Below are 27465 nucleotides of genomic sequence, written 5' to 3'. Positions count from 1 at the left end.
GCCTCCAGGGAGGCCCAATTTCCCCATCCTGGACCTGACTTGACTCCAATTCTCTCACAGATCCCCAAATTCCACAACCCTGACTCTCTCCCACCACTGACCCCGAGCCTGCATCAGAGGAGTATGGGGTGTCAATGTCCATGGTTATGAGGCCCACCTCTGTGCACTGGGACGTGGGCCAAGCTGTCCAACATTGCTTTTGTGCTCCTTACCCTGATCTTTCAACGTCATTATTTTCCCATTAATCTCTCATGCCACCAAATGCCCCTTCATATTCCACATACCATCCTATGCCCCGTCAATGCAACTTCATTTCCTCCGGTCTCTATGCTCACTCATGCCCCCATGCCTCCCTCACTTTCCCATACTCCTCCATTTCTCCTCTTGCCATGGTTCTCTCTCCATGTCACCATGTATTCTCACAGTAATTCATCTAGTATCCATTACAGACAAGCCATGATATATTTAAAAGTGACATATAAAGCTGTCATATTCAAAGACATTTCATAACAAAAAATGTCTTCATAAAACCATTAAAAATGTTAATTTCTTTAAGTGATCAATCTATTATAAAATCAATCCCTTATTCAATTACATCAAAGTCGGAAAATCCTTTAATGCCTTTTTAAAGCAATCAATCAAAATGTAAACATCTCTTCAGCATGTTCCCCTTTCTCCTCTGAGATAAGTAGTTGTGGTGTTTTTAACCTGTAACCTAGCATCCTCAACAGGCCCAGCTACCAATTGTCAGCAATGGAATCCATTGAGACTAAAGTACAGGACACCTGTTTTTAAAGCTGCAGATTCAATTCCATTTCAAATCAGCTTGCTGACAATCAATTAAGTAGGTACTTAGATTTTATATTGTAAACTAGGACCACGCTTTTCAAAGTTATAAATCACTGGATATTTACATCTCAGTCTAAAACAAAAAAAAGGGTTTCCTTATACATTTTCCTGTAGTTTAATTATATTATGTCACTTCGCCCATTGGGAAAGATACTAAAATGCTTAACAATAGTTACACAATGTTGTTCACTGTAAGGCAGAGCCATTTGATCAATCACTACATTAGAAAAGCACTTACTTTACAATTCAGTATTTAGTAGCAACATTCAATGGTGTCAAAACATCTAACATTTACCTGCAGGAATGTTTCAGACTCCTCGACAGGCCCTGTTCATGAATTGTCAAACCTGCTGGCTTTCTTTATACTTGCAAAACCTGCGAGAGCATGTGAACATAGCCCAGCGGAGCAAATTCAAGTTCTCTATGGTCTGACAATGCCAATCCAGGGTCTAGGAAAGGTATATGTGGGGTTTGTTTTCAAGCCCATGCCAACTTCTGAAAAGGCCACACAAAAATAGCAGGGTTGGGAATGTACTGCAAATTGGACTTTCGTTTTACTTTCTTAACTGCATTTCTGCCTTCATTTAGAGATAAAAATCTAACCAAAGGACTTGAACCTGGTGAGGAAATTACCACAACAGAGGTAAAGAAGAGCTCCTTTAAAGATAATGAGATGCAAACATAATCCCTATTTGATCCCAGCATCAAAATAAGGGCATAAAGGTTGACAAAATGGTGATCTACAAGAACAACTGAGATTGAGGAAAAAATATATTATAGATTAAAATAACTTTCTGTACAGGAGCAATACCAATAGAGTTTGGCTAAAGGCAAGAATAGCTGTTATCAAAGCAGGCTGTAGGCCCCTGGAGAATTTATAAGATAAATGCAGTAGCAGTAATAATATTTTTAGGAGTCAGGTGGGTATAGAATGCTTCAGGGCACATACAGAAGAGCTCCCAGGACATGGCAGAGGTTTTATACGGTTATTTTACATCAGGGTTCACACCAGTAAACTACACTCAACGTACAATATAATGGAAAGTTGTAAATGTCAAACAGGGTTAAGTTATAACCCTGGGAGAATAAAGGATCTTGAAACAAACTGGATGGCACCAATTAAAGAGTGATCAAAGAAATGAAAGAAAACGTATCGAGTGGGCACTTTGAGTCAGAAATTGCTCCCGTGGATTGAATTGAGGCCCCCGAGTTGTAACAATAATAAGGGTAGAAAATCTAAGCCAGGAACGACTGAGTGGATTATTACAGATCCTGTGGACAACAGCATGAAAGTGGGGCAGGGAAGCAAGTTTGAAATGATGGAATAAGGTTGGTCAGCTAACGTGTTCCTGCTTCTGGCCAGATTTGCCTGTCTGAAGTGGCCAATCCATTTAATCAAGTTATTACTAATTGTGTTGTAGACTGGGGAAAGGACAGGATCTTTCCTACAGCTGATGGGACCTGCACTGAGATTGAGGTCTGGCAAGTGCCTGGAGGTGTCATGCCAGTGATCAGGCAGGGGCCCACATGGCTTCTTCCAATTCACCCTCCCACTGCAGGCCACAGTTTCCCTCAATGTTGCCCTGACAAATGTGGCTACATTATATTTCTAAAAAGTCTATACCTCTTCAGAGGGAGTGTCTAGATGACAGTATCACCCCAATACAGCTAGTAAGGAAGAACCTGCTCACCCATTCAGTAAGATTATGGCTGATCATCCAACTCAGTATCATCCCCCCACTTTCTATGTCTAACTTGGTCTAAAAACATTCAGTGTTTTGGCCTCAATCTCTTTCCATGACAGAGAATTCCAAAGGATTATCACTCTCTGGATGAAGAAATTTCTCCCCATTTCCATCCTGGATGGTCTGCCTGTGTCCTTATACTGTGACCCAGTCCACCCACCCTGTCAAGACCTCTCAGGATCTTATGTGTTTCAATCAAGTCACCTTTCATTTTCCGAAACTCAGGCAGATATCAGCTGAGCCTGGCCCCACTTTACTCACCACCGCAAGTGGTGGGTCAGCAGTGGGAGGTCCACATGCAAGATATTATGACCTCCCCCATCTTCAAACCTACCAGCACAGGGCATGGAATATAGATCTTGGTTACTTTAAAAGAAAAATTTGAGTGGGATTGGAGAGTGTATCCTTAATTGTGGAAGGAACTGCTTCCAGGTTCTATTCTTGCAGACAAAGAATTATTATTAACAGTGGGTTCATTTTGAAAATCAGTTGCTAATGGACGTTGTTTTTGAGCTCCACTGTTAGGTTCATTGCTCATCACTATCTGTATTAATGATCTGGATCGAAGCACAGGATCCATGGATGACAGAAAGACTTGTGCAAATGTTATAAATTTGGATGAAAAGACAAGATTATAATCTAATCGAAATGCAGTAGTAGAATAGGTTGAAAGAGGAATCTCTCAGGAGTGTATTTCTTTCCTGAATTGGCCTACCTGTGCTTTCAATGAGATGTTGAAATGCCGAGCAATCACATGACTGCTACACAGTAAAGAACATTTGGGGTCATGATACTTAATTGTAATATGATCAAATGGGACAGTCTTGTTGAGCCAGCTGCTATATTTTTGTCAAAGGTAGGTGACTAAAATGAGTAACCATTAATGATTGTAATATAACAAGGCAACAATGCTTTATCAAAGCAAAGATTAGATTATATTTTTCATCTGAAGCAGAGGTCAGGAAATAAAATAGCACTGTAATATATGACTTATTCTCAAGCCTACTGTTATTATATTTTGCAAAACAAATGGTTATTTTGAAGATATGTAGACAGGCGACTTCCACACTGCCCCAAAGAAGAGGATGAAGGATGACCTATTGTTAGTTGCTTTTGGCAGCAAAGTCAAGGAGCTCTTGTAATCTGCAGATATTGACTAGGAAACAATCACCCTAGAGAATGAAATGCTGTCCACTTAATTAATAATGTTTCCACAGTTTGCATTTTGATTCTAAATTTTTAATTGAAAAGTAGATTAAATACAACCGAAGTATTCTGCTTAATATGTAGAAGAGAGACTTCTGAGTTTTGGGAAAAATAGAAAATCAGCTGAAACAGATTAAAAAGCTTTCAAATCTCATATATAATAATTTCAAGCTTTTCAAATCCAGCTGATAGATGAATTATTCTTACTTTGATGTCTGACTAAAATACATAAATTTGATATTCCAAATTATAAAGTCAGACTGTTCTATAAAGAAGAAGATTTTTCAGAAAAGCTAATTATAGAGTGTTTTACATCAAAATATGTGATGAAATAAATAATTATTTCCAGTCAATTTCATAAATAGCGTTATCATTCTTGTTTAAGGTTGTTCACTGTTTTTGAAATATGTAATCTCATTATTTACTGAAAGACTGAAAACACAAGATTCCATGGTTTAAAACAAAATATTTTTTTACCCTGCAAGAATCAAACATGAGATACAATAAATACTATCTTGGATAGTATTTATACTATCAACATAAACATGAACTTACAGACAAATTGTAGTTGATTATGCATTAAGAGGCAAGTTGGGCAGATTTTATGAAATGGCTCAGCAGTCAACTCACCTTATATTTCATCAATCTCAGTCACAATATCTTTTAGAACTTTGTCTTCCTCATGAAAAAAATCAGCTCCTTTTATTCCAGGATTTAACCTGATCTTTAGCCATCAGCGGCGCGCGATCAACATGAGTACTATGGACAAAAACAAAGTTGCTGGAAAAGCTCAGCAGGTCTGTCAGCATCTGTGAAGGAAAAAACAGAGTTACCGTTTCGGGTCTGGTGATCCTTCCTCAGATCGAGGATATGGATATGTTCTGTTTCCCACCAAAGTGGCACACATCTGCAGTACCTGCTGAACTTTGCATACAATGGTCTGAATGACATAGATCCATCAATGTTTTCTTTCAATACCAGAAACAGTTGAACAAACTATATCTTTGCTTACCCTTAGCTTCTGCATCTAGTCTCTCCCTTCTTCTGGACCTATCATCTATGAATGAGCTATGACGGTTCTCTGTTTTGTATGATTTCAACCATGTTAAGTCCTCCCAGAATTTATGGTTTCCAATCTCAGTTTCAGTTTTGTTAGAAACTGTGATGTCAGTTCCTTCCTTATTTTCCAGATTTCCACTTCTGTTTTCCTTTCCAATTTGTGTCTCAAAAAATACAAGTTTTGAAGCTACGGATTTCATCACAAGACAATATTTAGATATAAAACTTTGTACTAACACTGTGCCGAATGGGATATTATAAACAGATCTAGTATCATGAAACTGGACATTCCCAAGGCTCTGTGGACCATTAGCATAATCAGAATCATAATCATTAACAGTCTGTAACCTCATGGCCTGGGATACCCCCCATGCTACCACTACCATCACATTGGGAAATCAGCCATGGTTCAATTATGAATGGGAGGACATGCTAAGAGCAGCACAAGGCATATCTAAGAGTATGGTGCCAGCCTTTTAAAGTTACAACCACAGAGCTGCACACAACAGAGAGCTAAACAATCCCGTGATAAGAGGACCGAATCTAAGCTAAACAGTACTGCCTCATCCAATCATGGTAGGAGATAGACAATTAAACAATTTAGCTAGAGGTAAAAGCTCCACAAATATCCTCTTCAGCTAGAAGTGCCAAGTGGATTTATTTATTTATTTTGTTTGTTTTTGTGGGATGTGGGCATCACTGGCTGGCCAGCATTTCTTGCCCATCCCCAGTTGCCCTTGAGAAGGTGGTGGTGAGCTGCCTTCTTGAACAGCTGCAGTCCTCCTGCTGTGGGTTGACCCACAATGCCATTACGGAGGGAATTCCAGGATTTTGACCCATTAACAGTGAAGGAACAGAGATATATTTCCAAGTCAGGATGGTGAGTGGCTTGGACGAGAACTTGCGGGGGGTGGTGTTCCTATATGTCTGCTGCCCTTGTCCTTCTAGATGGAAGTGGTCGTAGGTTTGGAAGGTGCTGTCTGAGGATCTTTGGTGAATTTCTGCAGTGCATCTTGTAAATAGTACACACTGCTGCTACTGAGTGTCGGTGATGGAGTAAGTGGATGTGGTATCAATCAAGCGGGCTGCTTTGTCCTGGATGGTGTCAAGTTTCTTGAGTGTTGTTGGAGCTGCACTCATCCAGGCAAGTGGGAAGTATTCCATCTCTCTCCTGACTTGTGCCTTATAGATGGTGGACAGGCTTTTGGAAGTCAGGAGGTGAGTTATTCACTGTATTATTCCTAGTCTCTGACCTGCTGTTGTAGCCATTGAGTCTAGTTGAGTTTCTGATCAATGATAACTCCTAAGATGTTGATAGTGGGGGATTCAGTGATGGTAACACCGTTGAATGCCAAGGGGTGGTGGTTAGATTGTCTCTTAGTGGTGATGGTCATAGCCTGGCATTTGTGTAACGCGAATGTAACTTCCCACTTGCCAGCCCAAGTCTGGATATTGTCCGGATCTTGTTGCATTTGGACATGGACTGCTTCAGTATTTGAGGAGTCGTGAATGGTGCTGAACATTGTGTAATCATCGGCGAATATCCCCACTTCTGACCTTATGGTGGAGGGAAGGTCATTGATGAAGCAGCTGAATATTATCCATGTTGGCCTCCTCCTAAAGCCCCCAACATCAGAATTGCCAGTCTGTGTCTTTATACAGCAAAACATGGACAATATCCAGGTTTGGGCTAATAAGTGGCAAGTAACATTCATTTGCAGCAAGTGAGAATCTAACTATCTCCCCTTGATATTCAATGGCATTACCATCACTGAAGCCCCCACTAAAAAACATCCTGAGGTTGACCATTGACTAGAAAGTGAACTGATCAGCCAAGTAATTACTGTGGCTACATGCGCAGGCCAGAGGCTGGAATTCTATGTTGAGTAATTAACCTTCTTGTGCCCCAAAGCCTGACCACCATTCACAAGGCATTAATCAAGACAAAATATCTGCTGTTAAATGTCATTTCATAATCTGTGCAGCAATTGCTGAATAATTCTGAGCGTTTCATTGTAGGAACCTTGATTTCATTTGTGTGTTTTTAAAAACTGGAAATTGTAATGAGAAAGAGCTGTTTTGAAACCAGTATTTGAAAGAGTGGCTGTAAATTTGGAAAATCAAATAACCTAACATTCATGGCAAGCATCGTAAACCACTGTTTCAACCAACAGTAATTAGAATTTGAGTTGTAGATGATTTGGAGCCAAGGGAAGTGTATGGATGATACTTCTGCTAGTAACAAGACATTGATTGGTTTATGGACTAGTGATTAGTTATCAATGACAGACACCTTTGCTTGCCAACAACTGTGTGACTGGTTCTCAGATAGCTGAACAAGTTAGAGCTGAGAACAATTTACAGAGAGAGAGATAAGTTTAATTCTTCCCCAGCATTGGAGCAGTCTTACGGTTCGCTGCAGTCAAAACTAGCCGTAAACCAGTTTATGCTTCCAGCAACAGTTCCTGTAATGTGTGATTTTTAACTAATAAATCAGAGAAGTTTTATAAGGGAACCAGCCACCTTGTGTCTTACCAACCAATGGAAGCATCTGGAGAAAGATAATTAAAGCAACATCCTGGTCAGCAGAAGTGTCATAAAGATCATCTGACAATGATACCTGGGAAAAAGGACCACTGAACTGTCTTTCCAGTTTCTCCTGTCCAGTCATAACCCATTTTACCCTGTGTGTTTGTCTGTCTATGTGAATTTAAGGGGGAGTTTATAAGGGGACTGGAGTTTCAATTCGGAGTGTTATTTGCCAGTGGTTTATAACTGTTTCCCTATCTAGATTTTAAGTAATTGTAGTAAACAGTCATTCTTGCTTCCTATCAACTTGGATATGAAACTCAGGTGAATATGGAACTGTGCATAATTTTTAAAATCTATACCTTTTGTGATTACTCTGGAAAAAGAAGGGCTTGATTCCTAGCACAATACCACAGTGAGTCAAAACAACACAACAAAAACTTTAAGATATCAGTGGAATTCATGTTCGGAAAAGATGATGCAGCAATACTTTCCTGAAAGCAATTGGGGATGGACAATATAGTCTGTCCTTACCAATGATACATTTCCCAGAATTAATTTTAAAAAATGATACTGATCCAAAATTGCCAGGGGCTTTTCCTAGTTTTTCAGTTAATATTTGCCCCTCATTCAACCTGCATCATTGAAACAGATCATTAGTTCATTTATTATTGTTTCTGGGATATTACTATGAGCGATTTAGCTGTTGTGTTTCTCTATGTTGCAATAGAAAATCCATCTTGTTATTGTAAAAAGTTCTCTGTAAATGTGAGTTCTTATTTTAACACAATTCATGTATGATACGCAAGCATATATGGAGCTGAGGATGACTGCAGTCATGGTGGCACTAGACTGAGTATTGGCAGGTCTTTCTACTTTTATTCTTTATTTTATCTTTGATGTTTATATTTAATCTTTTCTGTGAATAAGGACTCTTTTTAGCAGGTTTTCATGCAATGAAAGAATAACTTACTTTGATGAAGTGCAGTCCTGCCCCTGAGATGGAAGAAGTCAATGAAGAAATCATGTATTTTGCAGCGACTTTTAATTCGCCAGGAGCGATTATCTATATTTAACATTTGGGGGTTTTAGTTCTGTAAAATTGACGTTTGCTTGAGAAGTGGAAGGTGTTATATTCCTAAATTACTAACAGCTTAATTGTAAAAAGATATAAAGATCGTTGCTGTGAGAAAAAGCTGCAAACACATCAATGCAAAACTGTAAAAGCAAAATGCTGCAGATGCTGGAAATCTGAAATAAACCCAGAAAATGCTGGAGAAACTCAACAAGTCTGGCAGCATCTCTGGAGAGAGACACAGAGTTAATGTTTCAAATTCTAAAAACAATCTTTAAAATTGAAACATTAAATCTGCTTCTCTTTTCACAGATGCTGCCAGACCTGCTAGGTTTCCCCGGCATTTTTGGGTTTTATTTATTATTAATGCAGAGCTATAATCTTTTCAGTAGCATGTTCTATATTACAGATGTTCGCAGAAGAACAATTTATGAATACCATCGAGTTGAATTGCAGATGTCAAAAGTCACCAATGCGTCCGCTGTTGAAATGGTCCCTCTCGCCAGTGAGTATTAATTTGTCAATCTCACCTTCATTCAAGTTTTAGTAACTTAAAATTTTGTGTATTTTAAGGAAAGCACTAGCGTGAATGTGTCTAGTTATTTTTTATTTAATCTTGAGAAATGCACGTTATTGGCAAGGTAATATATATTGCTCATCTGTAATTGCCCTTAGGTGGTGGTAATGGGCTTTCTTCTTGAACCACTGTAGTTCTTGTCTTCATACCATTGGCATGGTGACATTAAATAGGGACTTCTAGGATTTCGACCAGCACTGATGATGGAACAACATGATATATTCATGTCAAGATTTTGTGTGCAACTTAGAGGGAAAGCTAAAACCAGTGGTAGAGACCTTGGGGCAGAGGGGTGTTGTTGGAACAAGCTTGATGAAATGTTGCAATATATCTCATACACAACATATACTGGGAACATTTAATGGAAGTGGCAGGCATCTTGCTGAACAGCTAGAGAACCAGCAAAAGCCTGGTCACCTGCTTTCAGGCTATAAAGGTGTCAAAGAAAGTTCAGAGCAGTTTTACCAAGAATGAAAGGCATCACTTATCAGGAGAGAATATAAAAGTTGAGACATTTGGAGCCTGGAAGTTTAAAAAGCGATCTGATAAAGGTTTCCAGGATGATGAAAGATTTTGTCATACAGGGGAAAGATTTTAACCTCTGATGAGCGGTTAGTATCTAAATTTCATAGATTCGAGAGCATTGGTAAAAGATCTAGAGCAGTGACAAGGAGATTTCTTTTTTCAAACAGAGTGTTGTTGAGATCTGGAGCACTCTAACTAAGTAAGTATTATATATTCCAAAGTAATTTTAAAAGCAAGTTGGATAGATAACTAAGGAACTTGTGTGTATATATAGGGGGTAACTGTGGGGATACTAGCATAGGCATTGTGGATTGAATGACCTCATCTGTGCTGTTACCTTTATTAATTCAGTGAAATATTACTAGAGAAAAAAAAATCAACAACCCAATTTCAGAAGGATCAGTCTTATGCAAATATTTGCTGCCTATTTCCTGTTTATTTATGTATCTTCGTGTTCTTATGGTAAATCACCGAGCAGCTGCAGTTAAATAGGAACATAGGAACAGCAGTAGACCATTCAGCCCCTTGACCTTGCTTTGCCATTCAATAAGATCATGGCTAATCTGTTGCCTAGCTGCATATGCCTACCATGGGTCCATATCGCTTCCCTTAATAAAAATTTGTTTATCTCAGATTTAAATTTAACAATTGAATTAGCTTCGACCACCGTTTGAAGAGAGGAAGAGAGTTCCAAACCTTCCCTACTCTTTGCTTGTGGAAGTGCTTTCTAACATCTCTCCTGAATGGCCTGGCCTAATTCTTAGACTTTGCCTCTTAGTTCTAAAATCTTTAACTGGTGGAACTACTTTATCCTTATCTAGCCTGTCTGCCCCTGTTAGTATCCTGAGAACCTCAATTAGATCAGTCATTAACCTTCTTAAGTTTAGGAAGTGAGAGACAGCTGAGCTTCCATTAATGACACTGTAGATAGTTGAGGTAGCAGGAGGAATGTCATACCCTGAAAGTCCCAGTCAACTTCAGCTCCCTGAGCCATGTGACCACTGATTCATTACACCCTTTTGAAGGGACAGGAACTTCTAAATTTTATCCATTTCTTTGGACAAAGGGGTTTTCCTAACTTCACTTCTAAGTGGCCTATTTTTAAGATTTTAAGATCACATACTCTACTTGAATACCTACTGACTTATTGGACTCAAGCAAATACAAGCTAAGTTTAGATAACTCATCCTCAGAATGTTACCCTTTAGGACCTGGAGTACTTCTTGGTCAGTTAGAGGAATTTTTGTCTTTCTCCTATCCAAATATGAAACATGATAGCAGAATGCAAAGTAGCTTAAGTTTTGAGCTGAAAATAATGTTCGGAACGGCTGATCCTTTGAGGTTAAAATTACTTTAAAAGTTACCCCTGGTGCCTCATATTAATAACCTTGTACATGTGTAACAGGAAAGCTTTAATTGTTAGGTCATTTAAGCCACATTTTAACCTTTGGAAAAACTTCAAATGGCAGTTCAGTTCCAGGATTTTGACATCCTGCATTTTTGTCCTGATCGTCTTTGCATCTTTCTGTTACTCCCAGCTTGTCTCCAGTACAAAAGCTGCTCTGCCTGTATCAATGCACAGATTGGCTTCAACTGCACATGGTGTGACAAGCTCCAGAGGTAAGCCAGCTGTTCTGAGTGAACACTGCCATGAGCAGATAATAATTGTTTCATTAGACGATGCTGAAGTTCAGTCAATGGAAACTATTGTAATTATTATCTGTGGATTAACTTTATCTGAAAGATATATTATTTCTGATGTATTGTCACTTGTACAGATATATAAATTTTCTTAATTGCAACAGTAAAGTTAGACCTTCAGCTTATTGAATCACACAGAAAATATACTTTTTAGAATGGAGTTAAAATGCTTCTCAACCACTTGTATGTTACCAGTAGAGTTTTGCAGCATAATTGCAGATTACTCCACAGCAACAACTTGCATTTATGTATCATCTTTAACACAATAAAACATCCAAAGATTGTAACTGAGGAAACATTAACACTGACCCAGATACTCTGGCAGCAGCCAGATAGGTAAGGAGAGCCTGTCAACCTGTTTGAAACCACTAGCCCTGTCCTGTCTGCTGCTGGGAGACTGCCTGCACCACTCCCTATACTGCCCACTTGCATGGGCACCCCTACGTGTTCCTGAGACACAAGAATAGGAATTACTTTGACACCACTCTGCCATCCCAGCCTCGAAATTTCGATTGCACAAGTCCATTGGAGCAATGTGCTTGTTATTCAGGTAGCCTAAGCAATGGCTGAGTGGTATTATCACTAGACTATTAATCCAGAGATCCAGGTAATATTCTGGGGACCTGGGTATGAACCTCGTCAGCAAATGGTGGAATTTGAATTCACTGATATTCTGGAAATAAGAGCTTTGTGATGTCCATGAAACCATTGCTGATGGTCAGGAAAAAAAAAACCCATTTGGTTCACTGATGTCCCTTAGGAAAGGAAATCTGGCACCTTCCCTGGTCTGGCCTGCATAAGATTCCAGACCCACAGCAATATGCTTCACTCTCAACTGTCTCCAGGCAATTAGAAATGGAAAGAAAAACATGCTGATTACACCAGTGAAGCCCACATCTCATGTAGGAATTCAAAAACAAATCACCATAGATCAACTTTAGTTTTAAGTTAAATTTTTGGAGTTGTTCCATTGAGTTTCTGAATTTGCCACAGATTGTTGCTCGAACCTCTCAGGAAATGCAGAGTGTTTGTGATCTCTCCATGCAAAGGCTGCACCAGCCATGGGGTCTGCAGTTGAAGTGTCTCTAGGTCTGCAAAGTAACAATTCAACAAACTGTACAAATTTGTCAAGCTGTGCACAACGTTCTGTCTGGCAGCCCAACACCTTGGAGTGCTTGCTCACCATCATTCTCTATTGAGTCTCTCATCTGAGTTTGCTGCTGCAGAACCCATCTGTAACTTGGCTTTCCTTTGAACTGACACATGAACCATACATACTCCATGACCCATCTGTGATGCACTCATGCCTGGTGACTCAACACATGTGGAGCTCCGTTCGGAAACAGCTTTTAAGTTACGTACAGTGACAGTAATAAAGATGGTGACTGCTAGTGTGACATCAAATGGCAGAGGCCTTTCCCTCATTGCTTTGCTGTTGCTGTCTCTGCTTCTCCTTGGACACCTTTGGATGGGCAAACAGCAGTTATTAGATGATTAAGAGCATAAAATTAAAAGGGGAAGGAGTTGAGGTAGCCAGTAAGGGCACTGTGGTGACATCATCTGCAGCTTGTTCGTCATGTCGGAAAGCAAGGTGAGGGTGAGCTGGAGTTGAGAAGGAACATAAAGCAGAACATACAGTCATCCTGAATGTACTCAGCAGCTCCATCAGAGCTGGTCCCACTATACAGGGAAATATGTCCTCCATAAGGGTTAGAAGGTACAGCTGTTGGTGACCCTTGATGGTTCTGGCCTTCTAGTAGCTATAGGACATTTTTTCCTGCAAGAGAGAATGCCACTCATTATGTTGCACCGGGATAGGATGATGGGTGTGTTACAGCTGTATGTCTGGAAGTATGTGAAAGTTCTGGGAGCTGGGTGTAAGATTGACAACATTGTAATGTCCACGAGGGTGAAGTAGAGTATCTGCATTTTAGGCTTGAGACCCGAGTAATTGGGGTGTGGTGAATTGAGGCTATGATGAGACATGAAGTTACAGATTGCAGGTTGAGTACAATTTTCCCATTGCTCAATGCCTGCAGAGCCTCATGGATGGCGCATTTTGAGTTGCTACATCTGTTCCAAATGTAACTAATATGGTGATTGTACCACACACCACGCTGCAAAGCATTCTCATTGTGAAGAAAGAACTTAGTTTCTGTGAGGACTGTGCAGTGGACGCTGCTATTGTTGCTGTCATAGACTGATAATTGGTGAGATTGAGATGTCCTCACCCCTTGCTGTTGACTCAGTCTCGCAGTTGTGCCCATTAGGACTCAGTCAGTAATGGTGTCCCTGAGTAACTTTTGATAGTGGACATTGAAGAGTACATTACGTGTACTTGCCACTCTTAATGCATCTTCGAACTGATGTTCAACATGAAAGAATATTGATCTTCTGAAGGCTAGGGAGGGTGAGCTGGTGGTTCAATAGGTGACAATCTGCAGGGGTTTCCCTTCCCATATTTGACCCAATTCCTTTCAATTTCGTAAGGTTCGGCATCAATGTTAAAGACTCCCAGGGCAACTTGATCTCAAACAATTAGCACTGTGCCACTACCTATGAGGAATGGTTGAGGGAGCTAGGGCTTTTTCATTGGAGTGAAGAAGGATGAGAGGTGACTTGATAGGGTGTACAAGATGATGAGAGGCATAGATAGAGTGGATACCTAGAGACATTTTCCCAGGGCGGAAATGACTATTACGAGGGGGCATAATTTTAAGCTGTTTGGAGTAAGGTATAGGGGAGATGTCAGAGGTAGGTTCTTTACACAGAGAATGGTGTGCGTGTGGAATGCGCTGCCAGCAGTGGTAGTCAACTCGGATACTTTAGAGACTTCTAAGCGACTCTTGGATAGGCACATGGATAATAGTATAATGTAGGGTATGCAGGGTAGTTTGATCTTAGTAGGATAATAGTTTGGCACAACATTGTGGGACAAAGGGCCTGTATTGTTCTACGTTCTATGTTCTAGATAAATGGGACTTTGTAGGATCAACCAAACTAATTATGCTGTTGGTATTCCCAGTGCCTCAGTCAATGCTGAATGGTCGATCTGATTTGATTCCTTTTGTCTTTTCTGTGCAGGTTCACACAATGAGTGTCTTGCTAGGCCTTTTTACAGGGGATTTAGGAGATGCCTATCTCAGTGCAGTACATCTGAAGTCACATGTAGGTTTGATTAGGTAAAGATGGCAGATTTGCTTCCCGAAAGGATATCAGTGAACTGTGGATTTTTAAAACAACCAACAATGGTTTTGATGGTCACTATTACTGAAACCAACTTTTAATTCCAGATTTATTCATTTAGTTCAAATCCTAAACTACCCCGATAGAATTTGTAACCATGTCCCTATAACATTCACGTGGGCCTCTGGATTGCTGGGTAGTCTGGCTAACTTGATGACTACTGCCAGGTTTGCACTTCCAGTTACCGGCAATTACCCCTTCTGACCATCTTCTTCCAATTTCTTCTGAAGATGATTCTCAAAGACTTTAGGGCTGTTGTGGCACAGTGGTAGTGCCTCTACCTTTGGACCAGGAGGACCTGGGTTCAAGTCCTACCTGTTCCAGAGGAATGTCATAACATATCTGAACAGGTTGATTCAAAAAAGTCTACAATGTTCATTCTTTAAAAGCCTATTGTGGTGCAGTGACAGTCCAAATGAGAGGAGATCCAAGTTCAAGTCCCAGCTGCTGCAGAGGTGTGTTATAACATCTCTGAGCAGGTTCATTTAAAAAAAAATCTTCGAATGCTCTTTGAAGCCCTGTAGAATGACTGTATCTCTCCTGCTATTCCTCTGTACCATTGAGGTCTTCAGTACTGCATCACTGATCCTGGAACCTTGTCTCTGGTTTCTGTTTTCCTTGTTTGCAATTGCAGGCATAGCACTTAGCTGGCATCCTCTATAATTCACAATAGGGACAGACTATCTTTAAGAATATAAAGCTGGCTGTACCATGTTACTCACACTAGTGCTCAACTCCCTGTTGAGCATTGAGGAAACCAGCAGAAGTGGCTTGACTGAGTTCTGACATCAGTAAAATGAAATGGCAGCACTGAATTTATTTGCTGCCTGCCTGTACCGCAAGATACGCAGGCAAGGTGTGGACCATGATCCTCACACCCAGGAAATGGCACAATAGCCGCTTAAAATTGTACTCATGAAATACATGACTTAAGCCCTGGTGGCATAATGCATCATTTTATTTTATTCTTTCTTGTGATGTAGGTAGTGCTGGCCATACACATCACTGTTGTGATTCCCTGAGGTTTGCACCTAAGATTTTTGAAACCAAATGTCATTGTGTTATGGATCACAATTATCATTAATGGAGGAAATCCTAACAGCTGTCTAATTGTGCCTACGGTTTGCCGTGTTAATGGCAGTGAGTTAACTGTATACTGCCCAATGACATTTTATTTCACAATCTGTAATTGTACATTATAGAGAGGCACACAAGAAAGCAAGTGATTGGGTGCTCATTCATGAAGTAAGCTTCACATCGTACTAAATCTCATGCGGTCACAATCAGTGAGCGAATCACTATTCAGGCGACCTCAGAATAAAATGTGTCTTAGAAAACACTGTCAGCTTTCAGCTGCGTCACGAGGATTGTGCAAGGAAAAGCTGCTGGCACAGGTCTCAGAAAGTATAAAATCCCCTTGAAGAAATTGTGATCTAGATTCAATAGCACAAGACTTTAGAAATCGATTCCACCCTCGGGGGACTGTCTGTGCACAGTTTGCACTTTCTCCCCGTGTCTGCCTAGGTTTCATCTGTGCTCCAGTTTCCTCCCACAGTTCAAAGATGAAGTCAGAAGTCACACAACACCAGGCTTATAGTCCAACAGGTTTACTTGAAATCACAAACTTTTGGAGCGTAGCCCCTTCGTCAGGTGAAGTCAGAGAGATGCGCACAGACACAGAATTTATGGGCAGGGAGATCAAAAGATCGTACAAATGGTGTGAGTGGAGTGTCAAATAATAAGTCTCTGCAGGTGATCAAAATTGCCAGACAGAGATGTTCCCTCCCAGTCGGGAACACTTCAGCGGTTAAGGACATTCAGCCTCCGATCTTCAGATAAGCATCCTCCAAGGCAGCCTTTGAGACACACAATGACACAGAATCGCTGAATAGAAACTGATAGCCAAGTTCCACACCCATGAAGACAACCTCAACCATGATCTTGGGTTCATGTCGAAGTAGATGTGATCCCACTACACTGTTCTGTATTGCTAAAATCTTCCTTATTGTCCTGTTTTGACACCATCACCTTGATAATATGTTATGATCTCTCTACCTTAATTAGTTTGTACAGCTTTGGATTACTTATTACTTTGGTTAGACCCTCGGCTTGCAACTCTTAGACCTATCATGTTATTCCAGTCATTTGGTTTGTCTCCAGCACCACCTTATTTTTAATTTTTTGTAATTATCTCTCTGCCTCATTTAATCAGATTGTAGGTCACCCCTTCGCTTGTTATTCAGCTGTCGACACTTTACTCACACCATCTAATACTTCAGATCACTTGCAAGGACTTATTCAACACTCCACTCACACCATTTGTATGATCTTTTGATCTCTCTTCCCTTGACCTCTCTGTCTATGAATTCTGTGTCTGTGTGCACTCCTCTCACTTCGCCTGATGAAGGGGGTACACACCGAAAGCTTGTGATTTCAAATAAACCTGTTGGACTATAACCTTTTATCGTGTGACTTCTGACTTTGCCCACCCCAGTCCAATACTGGCACTTCCACATCAGTCCAGAGATATGCAGGTTAGGTGATTTGGCCATGTTAAATTGCCTGTAGTTTCCAGGGATGTATAGTTGGGTGGATGAGCCATATGCAGGGTTACAGGGATAGAGTAGGGGGATGGGTCTGGGTGGGATACTCTTTGGAGGGTAAGTGTGGACTCGATAGACTGAATTGCATGCTTCTGCACTGATTCTATGAAATGATACAAGAACAAACTTCAAAATTGTGATAGTTCTATCAAATGGATACATCTCATTAAAATATGCATATAGGTTGTGTGAATTCCTTATTCACAAAGCACAATCTTTAAAATTGATCAAACTGTTGTCAAAGCAACATATTACAGAATTTTAACGAGAAACCAATGTCCCACAAAATTATTACACACAGGTCTTCACAAATGAATACGTTTTAATCACTTTCTTAAAAAGGTGTGTATGACAGCACAATTTGCTGACATTGTTTCCTTTGTAAATCAAGTAAGTACAGCCTCAGGCAAGAAACAGTAAGATCAGAACAAGTCGTGCTCTCATCATGATCTCAGTTGAATTAATCTGATCACTCTGACTTGTCATTCCCTTATTCAAGAAAGGGAATAGGGATAATCCTGGGAATTACAGACCAGTCAGTCTTACTTCTGTCGTGGGCAAATTATTGGAGAGGATTCTGAGAGATAGTATTTATGATTATTTTTAAAAGCACAGTTTGATGAGAAATAGCATGGCTTTGTGAGGGGCAGGTCATGCCTCACAAGCTTTATTGAATTCCTTGAGGATGTGACAAAACACGTTGATGAAGGCAGAGCAGTGGATGTGTTGTGTATGAATTTTAGCAAGGCATTTGATAAGGTTCCACATGGCAGGCTCATCCAGAAAGTAAGGAGACATGGGATTCAGGGAAATTTGGCTGTCTGGAAACAAAACTGGCTGTCCAATAGAAGACAGAGGGTGGTAATAAATGGAAAGTATTCAGCCTGGAGCTCGGTGACCAGTGGTGTTCCGCAGGGATCTGTTCTGGCACCTCTGCTCTTTGTGATCTTTATTAATGACTTGGATGAGGAAGTGGAAGGGTGGGTTAGTAAGTTTGCCGATGACACAAAGGTTGGTGGAGTTGTGAATAGTGTGGAGGTCTGTTGTAGGTTGCAACGGGACATTGACAGGATGCAGAGCTGGGCAAAGAAGTGGCAGATGGATTTCAACCCAGAAAAGTGTAAAGTGATTTATTTTGGAAGGTTGAATTTGAATGCAGAATACAGGGTTGATGGCAGGATTCTTGGCAGTGTGGAGGAACAGAGGGATCTTGGAGTCCACGTCCATTTGATCCCTCAAAGTTGCTACCCAACTTGATAGGGTTGTAAAGAAGACGTAGGTGTGTTGGCTTTCATTGGCAGGGGAATTGAGTTTAAGAGTCGCGAGGTTATGCTGCAGCTCTATAAAACCCTGGCTAAACCACACTTGGAATATTCTGGTCGCCTCGTTATAGGAAGAATATGGAAGCTTTTGAGAGGGCGCAGAGGAGATTTACCAGGATGCTGCCTGGACTGGAGGGCAGGTCTTATGAGGAAAGGTTGAAGGAGCTAGGGCTGTTCTCGTTGGAGTGAAAAAGGATGAGAGGTGACTTGATAGTGGTGTACAAGATGATGAGGCAAAGATAGAGTGGGTTCCCAGAGACTTTTTCCCAGGGCGGAAATGACTATTACGAGGGAGCATAATTTTAGGATGATTGGAGGAAGGTATAGGGGAGGTGTCAGAGGTAGTTTCTTTACACAGAGAGTGGTGGGCGTGTGGAATGCACTGCCGGTAATGGTAGTGGATTCAGATATCTTAGGGACATTTAAGCGACTCTTGGATAGGCACATGGATGAGAGTAAAATGTAGGGTATGCAGGCTAGTTTGATCTTAGAGTAGTACAATAGGTCGGCACAACATCGCGGACCAAAAGATCTATACTGTGCTGTACTGTTCTATGTTCTAATATTATAAACAGGAGATATGGGAACACTGCACTGACATTGGGACACAAATAACAAGAAGTGATGGTAGGTTTGGTGGGGAATCAAGTTGAAGTGCAACGTCCATTGATTAAATATTAGAAGGAAATGAAAAACATTTTAAGACAAACGTTAGAAGGCAGACTGTTTTATATGTAACATGTTTTTCAAAAACAATGTATAATAACCTTGCCTTACTCTATTAAGGCTACTTCTTGTTATACAAAGTTACAAGGCAAGGTTTTTCACATGGAATTCCTACCTCTCAGCAGTGTGAATCAGAACACTGAGTACTGAAGCCTGTATGCCTGTATGTGCAATTTGCATTTCTCAGTTTTCAAGATCTTAATTTTATTAACTAGAGAATTAGACCATTGGATTTTCTGATCTGTTCTTCAATCAATTAAGGTGCCAGGTTTGGGAACCAAATATTGCTTAATTTAGCCCCATGGCAACGTTAATGGGTATTGCATAAAACACTATTTTAATCTGGGTCATTTTATGACAAGTCTGCCAAAACATTCTTGGATTGTGGTGCTTTGACTCCAGAGGGAACTTGAAATAATTGGAGCCTTTTATCAAGTCCAAGGTGGATCCTACAATCATCATTCCTTCTGTCATTTAATGTAGACAGCCGTCACAGGTCTACCTGCCTTCTGTAGTGCAGGATGCAGAAACTCTTTTTTCTGTCTTTTTCCATTGCTCATCTCTATGATCCCAAATGCAATGGGGTCCTTAGCTGTTTCCATTCCTCCAGTCAGACCTCTCATCCTGCATCTGGTAGCATAACCAGAAGACCTAACCTCAGCCATTTCCATTTTCCTTCTTACTTTCTGCTCCTTGGCAATATTGTCTGCAGGTACAAGGTCAGCTTCTACGCATATGCCAGGACTACTTCATTTGATAGTGCTGTCCATCTGGCTTGCTGACTTTAAATTAAAAACACCATCATGACAGCACCATCATAGCAAGGGCTTCAGTGCTCTGAGGCTTCACCGCCTTTTCAAGGCAGCATGGGATAAGTAATGAATAATTAATCTTGCCAGAATTATTTGCATTTCTAAGACAAATAAAGCTATAATTCACTTCAAACATTGGAAAGATCAAAGTCGCCATATTCAACTCCCGTCAACTCCCTTGTATCTCAAGTGTCTATTGCACCACTTCTTATGCAGAGTTAGACAGCATCATAATTTTGATAACACAGTGTGGAGCTGGATGAACACAGCAGGCCAGGCAGCACCAGAGGAGCAGGAAAGCTGATGTTTCGGGTCGGGACCCTTCCATTCGGAGCATCAGTAAACCAAATGGGTTTTTATGACAATCAGCAGTGGTTACCCAGTCACCATTGGGCTAGCCTTTTATTCCAGAGTTGCAAATTTAACTAATTCAAAGCCATGTTCCTAGGACGTTAGTTAGGGTTCTGAATTATGTTCTGAGGAAGGGTCACCGGACCCGAAATGTTAACTCTGATTTTTTCTTCACAGATGCTGCCAGAGCTGCTGAGCTTTTCCAGCAACTTTGTCTTTGTTCTGAATTATGAGTTCGGGTAGAACCTGTTCTCCCATTTACTAAGATTATGGCTGATCATTCAACTCAGTACCTTGCTCCCACTTTCTCCTCATACCTTTTGATCCCTTTCGCCCTAGGAGCTATATCTAACTTGGTCTGGAAGCATTCAGTATTTTGGCTTCAACCACTTTCCATGGCAGAGAATTCCAAAGGATCACCACTCTCTGAGTGAAGAAATCTCTCCTCATCTCCGTCCTAAATGTTCTATCCCCTATCCTTAAAAGGTTCTGGATCACTCATCTAGTGACATTACACCACTGCCTCTCCCTGCCACCACGGCACAGCAGCCAAAACATAATTAATCCCTACAAATGCTCTAAAGAAGACACGTAGGACTTTGAGGGACAGAGGAAGAGGAGCAATTTCAGAGATACAGTGGTTAGAGAAATCTTAGGATTTGTGAAAAACATATGAGATTTTAGAGATGAGAATTCTGAAAAACATTTGGATGGGATGTAAGATTGGAGTCCCTGGCTCCATTGCCAGGCCAGGCCATCGGCACCACCTTGCCAAGCGTCCTGCTCTCTGGCTGCCCTCCACCCAGATGTCAACTTCTCTGACAGGAAGATTAAGCAAAGAAGAAAAAGAAAAGGAAAAGAGTTGAAAGGGTAAGGAAGAAGAAAGGAATCGGCTGGTCTGAAACGATGTGCTCAGCCCGAATGCTGCCTTCCTTTCCAGCACCGCCATTTTCCCACGAATGTGTTTGTTCCAGAATTAGAGTTAGATTTTATTGTCACATGTACTCAAGTAGAGGAATACATGAGTACAGTGAAAAGTGTACAAAGTCCCCTTTCTCAGGTGCCATTTTGGTTACAAACCAGAATTTTAAAAAAAAACAAAAAAAAGTGCTAAAACGTAAGAAAACATTCACATCTTAAAGTCTTACCTCCATAAATGCTCAGTCACTGATGCAGGCACTTGGGCTTAGCCATGGCCTGGAGTTTAGGTCAGCCTGAAAGTCTTGCATCAATCACCGTGAAGAGCCATGTGCCTGTTGCCGCTGATGATGCCGCCACCACCTCTGATCACCAGGAGGACCTTTGCCACTACCGCCCCCCCAGATGCTGGAAGGAGCCATGTTATTGCTGTTATCATTACGCCAAAGGCCCGGTCTCACTGCCAATGCCGTGCTGCAGCCTCCTCTGAGCACCTAGGGGAACCCGGGACGCCACTGCCTCCGATCTTACTGCCACCTCCTACTGCCGGAAGGCTGCCACCATTCCACGCATGGCCCGCTCCCACTCTCGCTGCCGTGCTGATGCTGCCGAGCCACCACAAAAGGCTTTAAAGAAAAGAGAATGAAGAAAAATTAAGAAGAAAAGAGCAAAAGTGAAAAGAAGAAAAGGGGAAAAAAGAGAAAGCAGACAGAAGTGGACGAACCCCCAGGCTCAGCCCTGCTACTCTGCCACTAATGTCCTTTAGGGAAGGAAACTACCATCCTTACCCAGTCTGTCCTACATTTGACTCCAGACCCACAGCAATGTGGTTGACACTGAACTGCCCTCTGGGCAATTAGGGATAGGCAATAAATGCTGCCTGGCCAGTGGCACCCTCATCCCGTAAATGAATAAAGACCATCTTGTTGGTGCTTTCGCTGATAGCCTTATTTAACAGCTTTATCAAAGCATTAAGGCGAAATTCCACTTTAGTTCATCATAACATCTTTAAGCACTTTTCAAATTTGACTTCATATTGCCCTAGACTGAAGTTATCTTTTATGGCCTTGATGTTTAGGCCCCAGTGGGAGTGGATAAGTGAGCAATGCCTCACTGCCTGTCAATGTACCGTTTCCAGCATCACCCCACTCCCGGGATATTTTTCTGAGAGGGGCTTTCTGGCAGGAGAGGAGGGAATGGTACCAACAAGGCTACCCACTCTCAGCTAGTTTAAGACTCTTCAAGGCCCCGTTGTCAAAGGTGATCTGGAGTTTTCCAATCTGCCTTCGAACCTTGGCTGCTTGGGAGAAAACCCCACCTGCCTGGCTTCAGCTGCAGGTTGCCCTGTGCAAGGGTCCCTCCTCCACACTGGCGGCCCAGTTGCTCAGCACATATTTGGTTTCAATTTGAAAATGTTAGGAAGTGGTGCATGGAAAGGGGAGGTGATGGCCTAGTGGTATTATCACTGGACTGTTAATCCAGAGACCCAGATAATGTTCTGGGGACCTGGGTTTGAATCCCACTATGGCAGGTGGTGGAATTTGAATTCAATAAATATCTGGAATTAAGAATCTAGTGATGACTGTTTTTTAAAAAAAACCCATCTGGTTCATTAATGTCCTTTTAGGGAAGGAAACTATCATCCTTACCTGGTCTGGCCTACGTGTGAGTCCAGACCCACAGTAATGTCGTTGACACTGGGCAATTAGGGATGGGCAATAAAAGCTTCCTGGTCAACGACACCCTCAGCCTGTGAATAAATAAATAAAAATTTAACAATGTAGTGGGGTCTCCCTGTCTCTCTTTCTGTCTAACCTGAAGATCGCCTGCTATTTCTTTGGTACTGGAGAGCATTCTATCAGCTTTGCGAACCAGTGTGTCTGTCATAACTGGATTCCAAGCTTGCACTTTGCTCAGTAATTTGGGGAAGATCACAACCACGTGATCGTTGCATATATGGCAGGCTTCTTTCCCCCATCGCGGTCCCAAATCCAAAAGCAATTCTCATTCTACACTTTGCAGAATCAGCCAGTCCTGGGGAGTGGTTCTGTAAAACGGAACACATCTGTGTGGCTACAAAACAAACAGAAACTGTTCCTTACATAAAATGGATCTCCAAAACTAAAAATGTTAACTTGTTCTAACTCTTGACTCTTAGTGACACTGATTTCCTTGTAACAGATTAAAGGAAAAGAGGCTTTGAGCAGTTAAAGTATTCTAAATAGTGGTTAAATAGGATACTGTGAAGACTAACATGTTTCATGAAGCAGAAAATTATTCACACCATGAATTGAAGTCCGACGCAGATTCCTTTGGGTACATAACAATACCTTTTCAATATCAAAAAAGAATGAAACACGAAAGAAATTTGCATATAGTAATTGAGCATTTTGTATGAACAACAACTCCGATCTAGACAACTAGAAAGATGCACCGCCTGTTTTTTTGAAACAAAGTCATTCTTCATGCTGGGAACAGGTTTGCAGTATATTACAATTAGTGTGGTTGAAAAGTTTCTCGACATCATGTGAAATAGATTTTGCAACTGAACAGATCTAATTTACCAGTACATAGACAAGTTTTAAGGGAAAGCATTAAATAACACTAAGAGTGAATTTGCAAGGGGTTTCTCGCGATTGATCACTGTAATGTAATGAACGATCCCCAGAAACCTTAAAGGAAGCAGTACCAATGTCTGTTGTGTCATTATTTTATAGTTTCAATAGCTGTTCTCCTGAAGTAGCAAACAAGCAGGATGACTCCTGCAGAAATTTGCTATCGTTTTTGAAATTCTTTTACAATAATCAGTAAGATTTATTTGACAATTAAATTGGTTTGTGGCATACTTTACAATATATTCTATTGACCATGAGTCTCTGATTCTATTTCCATTGCCGATATTGATTTCAAAAGGTCATTCAGGAGTTGAATGATGCACTTGAATAGATCCTGACTGTGACCACTGAGAAACACTGGCCATGTTCACATGATTTTCCTTTATCTGTCATTAACGCCAATGTTAAAATCGTGAATTAATTGCCTGTACAATGAACTGGAATTTCTAAATTAGTATCTTTTCACCTCTGGGAACAGCATTGCAAATTCAATGCAACCTAATCAATGAAAATATCTTTGTTATGCTAACTATGAGTCTCTTGTGTACAGTAGGGTCAAAACAATATCAACTTTGTCTTTAATTGACAAACATGCACAAAACAAAACAATCCTTATACTGGCATAAAATTAGCATTCCTTTTCAGAATAAACAAATATAAAGGTACCATTTTGGAATAATCTAGAAAGAGCTTTATTCAATCTTAAGGGGTTTCAATTTGTCTGCACAAGCAACAGAAAATGCTGCATAATTTATTGACATCCCACTTAAACCGCAACTTATGGAACTGGGAACAAAAACAGAAGTTGCTGGAAAAGCTCAGCAGGTCTGGCAGCATCTGTGAAGAAAAAAATCAGAGTTAATGTTTCGGGTCTAGTGACCCTACCACAGCTCTTTTGGTTTTTGCTTATAAAATTGGGCTGAATGCAAAATTGGCTACTATTTCACTCTGCTGAATTGCCAAATGTGGCTGCATGTATTCTAGGAGAGGTCGCTGGAAGTAAAATCAGAGAAAGCCTGGGGAAATGGAGTGAGTGCATCAGGGACCACAATTTCAAAACTTAAGCAATGAAGACTAATAATGACTAGGATAGCAACTATAGAAAAATGATAACTCAACTGCACTGAATTTATTTAATTTGAACTCCTTCGGGTTATGGTAAACAATTACAAAAATTTTTTTTAGGACTTTACTGCCTAGATTAAAATCTACCGAGATTAGCAGTTCAAAAAAACTTAAGGGCTAACACAGTCTGGAGCTGGAGGGACACAGCAGGCCAGGCAACATCAGAGGAGCAGGAAAATTGACATTTCGGGCTGGGACCCTTCTTCAGAAAATTCCTGACCCGAAACATTAACTTTCCTGCTCCTCTGATGCTACCTGGCCTGCTGTATTCCTCCAGCTCCACACTGTGTTATCTCTGGCTCCAGCATCTGCCGTTCTTAAGAGCTTTAATTAAAGGGGCGTAAGCACCCAAGGCATAGCTTGAAAACCTGGGAAAAACACAAGTACTTTGACATTTCAACAAAGTAGACACCATCACAAACCTATTAAGATAAATGTACTAGTTTGCAATTCTACCATTGTTTTAGGATGTAGTGAAAATGCTAGTTAGTTGCAAAGTTTAAACACATCAATTGTCACTTGCTTACAGCTGTTTCAAATCTCCACAGTGACTACCTAGAACACTCAAAATAACTCACTGCCTACAGAAGTCAACACACAATGAGCACATTATTATGCAGTCAAGCAACCATCCCACCCCCTGGTTCTAAGCTATCTGGGTAAAGGAGGGTCCCAGACACATCTGTAAACTTCCCAACTCCAGCTGCCCAGGATCATTATTTCAAACTCCTGGGCTGGATCTACTGTAACTAATCAGAACTGCAGCACTATGATGTTGCACTTTGAGCACTTGTGGCATAGTGGCAGTGTCCCTAACTCTGGACTGGAGGCCTGGGTTCAAATCCTGGCATAAAAACATCTCTGAACTGGTTGATTAGAAAGTATCTGCAGTGTTGTACTTGCCACATAAAGCAGCCATGTCCAATCAGTGATGAGTTGGAGTCTCTGAGCAATCAATTGCACAAACACAGGGTGAAAGCCTCTCACACACAGTGACTGTTGCCTGGCTTAAAGATGGTTCACATGAAACAAACACATAAGAGACATGAAAAGTCTGCCTTGGGTAAGTTTGGTCTGCATGCCTGCTGTCTTTACCAGTAACGTTGCAGTTTAAAATTGCCTGGAATGCTTTTTTTCGGCCATCTGGAGATTGATGCTGCAACTGGAAAACTCCCAACTTTGCTCATATTAATGACTTAAACTAATTCCGTATCCCTGTTCTCACCTACATGTGATCTGGGATTGGCTGCCAGAAATGGAGAGTCTTCAATATCCTATCTCAGTGTGCATGTGTGAACCATTCAATAAAAACACATTAGCAAATATTAGCGGAAAGATGTTATATTAGTTGTTTTCTAATGCGTACATGATTTTTTATAAAAATGGAAATTTAAAATTAATTTTGCTTCACTGTTTCTCTGCATGTAGGTGTTCCAGTGGATTTGATCGGCATCGGCAGGATTGGGTTGATAACAGCTGTCCTGATGAGGTACATTAGTGCATTATCTGAAAGAAAGTTCAGATGTATAATAAAACAAAAATAAAATTGTAACAGAATTCCATTGCATTCTCCACCTCATTAAACCATGCTCATGAAAACCATTGGTTGTAACATTACTAAATACTTAATGGCATTGGAGCAAAAGGATGAATGGTTTTCAGTCTTAAGATGATCTTTATGTAATCTTATCAGACAGTTATGAACATCAGGGTTTTATGATAAATGTTGTGTCCTGACAGTGCCTCCAGTCGTACTTTCACAAACTTAATAATGCTGCCTACTGCTTCTCTGTGAGTCATTGTTTCTCTAGAGAATTGGATTCTGCATTTTGCTGGAGTTGAATTACTTTTCTCTCTGCTACAGTCTAAAGATAAGACATGTGACATCAAGCCTGGAGAGGTGACTCAAGATGCTTCATCTACAACAACGAATGTTGCAACATCAGCTACAAAACCTAGAATCTCAAGCACCACATCCACAATTGCTTTCACATTTGCTGTTCCTACTTCCAGCCTAACCACCGAAGGTATGGATAAAGGCAAATGAGCTATTCACAACTCACCAATGAGCATGGCATCATTACATACTTTGATGGTTAGAAGCCTGTGTAGAACCTAAACATTTTTTTAGTGCCTCAAGTGTACTACATGGTACACTTATTTTGATTTGAATTTATATTTTGATTTGAAAGTATTTTGGCATGTGAGAAGTGAGTCAAAATTAAAATTAAATTTTTGCAAATCAATGAAAAGGCATAGAATCGAAATACTCCACTTCACCCACCCTGAAGGAAAATGCCAAAATAGATCATGTCTTTTTAATGTATTTCATTTTGACAAAGGGGTCAGTTGTCCCAGCAGATCTTACGATGCACACAGAAGTCATATTTGGATCACTACTTACTTGTGCTTACCTATTGCACAGTCCTGTATTTTCAGAAAGTGACATAGTGTCAACATTACAACTTGATTTTGAATGAT

At 40.7% G+C, this 27465-nt stretch overlaps 1 protein-coding gene across 2 annotated transcripts in view; it reads left to right on the top strand.

The window, feature by feature from the left end:
• Window positions 1-27465, top strand: part of plxdc2b (plexin domain containing 2b) — a 343331-nt gene that overhangs the window by 254479 nt on the left and 61387 nt on the right. For both annotated transcript variants that reach the window (XM_048613860.1, XM_048613862.1), the window contains exons 8-11: window positions 8873-8968; window positions 11104-11185; window positions 26413-26473; window positions 26849-27011. In XM_048613860.1, coding sequence (XP_048469817.1) covers window positions 8873-8968; window positions 11104-11185; window positions 26413-26473; window positions 26849-27011 — 402 coding nt within the window. The remainder of the gene's footprint in view (window positions 1-8872; window positions 8969-11103; window positions 11186-26412; window positions 26474-26848; window positions 27012-27465) is intronic.

This window comes from Rhincodon typus, chromosome 2, assembly GCF_021869965.1.
Source record: "Rhincodon typus isolate 14 chromosome 2, sRhiTyp1.1, whole genome shotgun sequence".
In the NCBI taxonomy this organism is placed as follows: domain Eukaryota; kingdom Metazoa; phylum Chordata; class Chondrichthyes; order Orectolobiformes; family Rhincodontidae; genus Rhincodon; species Rhincodon typus.
Note: the sequence above shows the minus strand (reverse complement) of the source record. Positions and strands in the feature narration are given on the sequence as shown.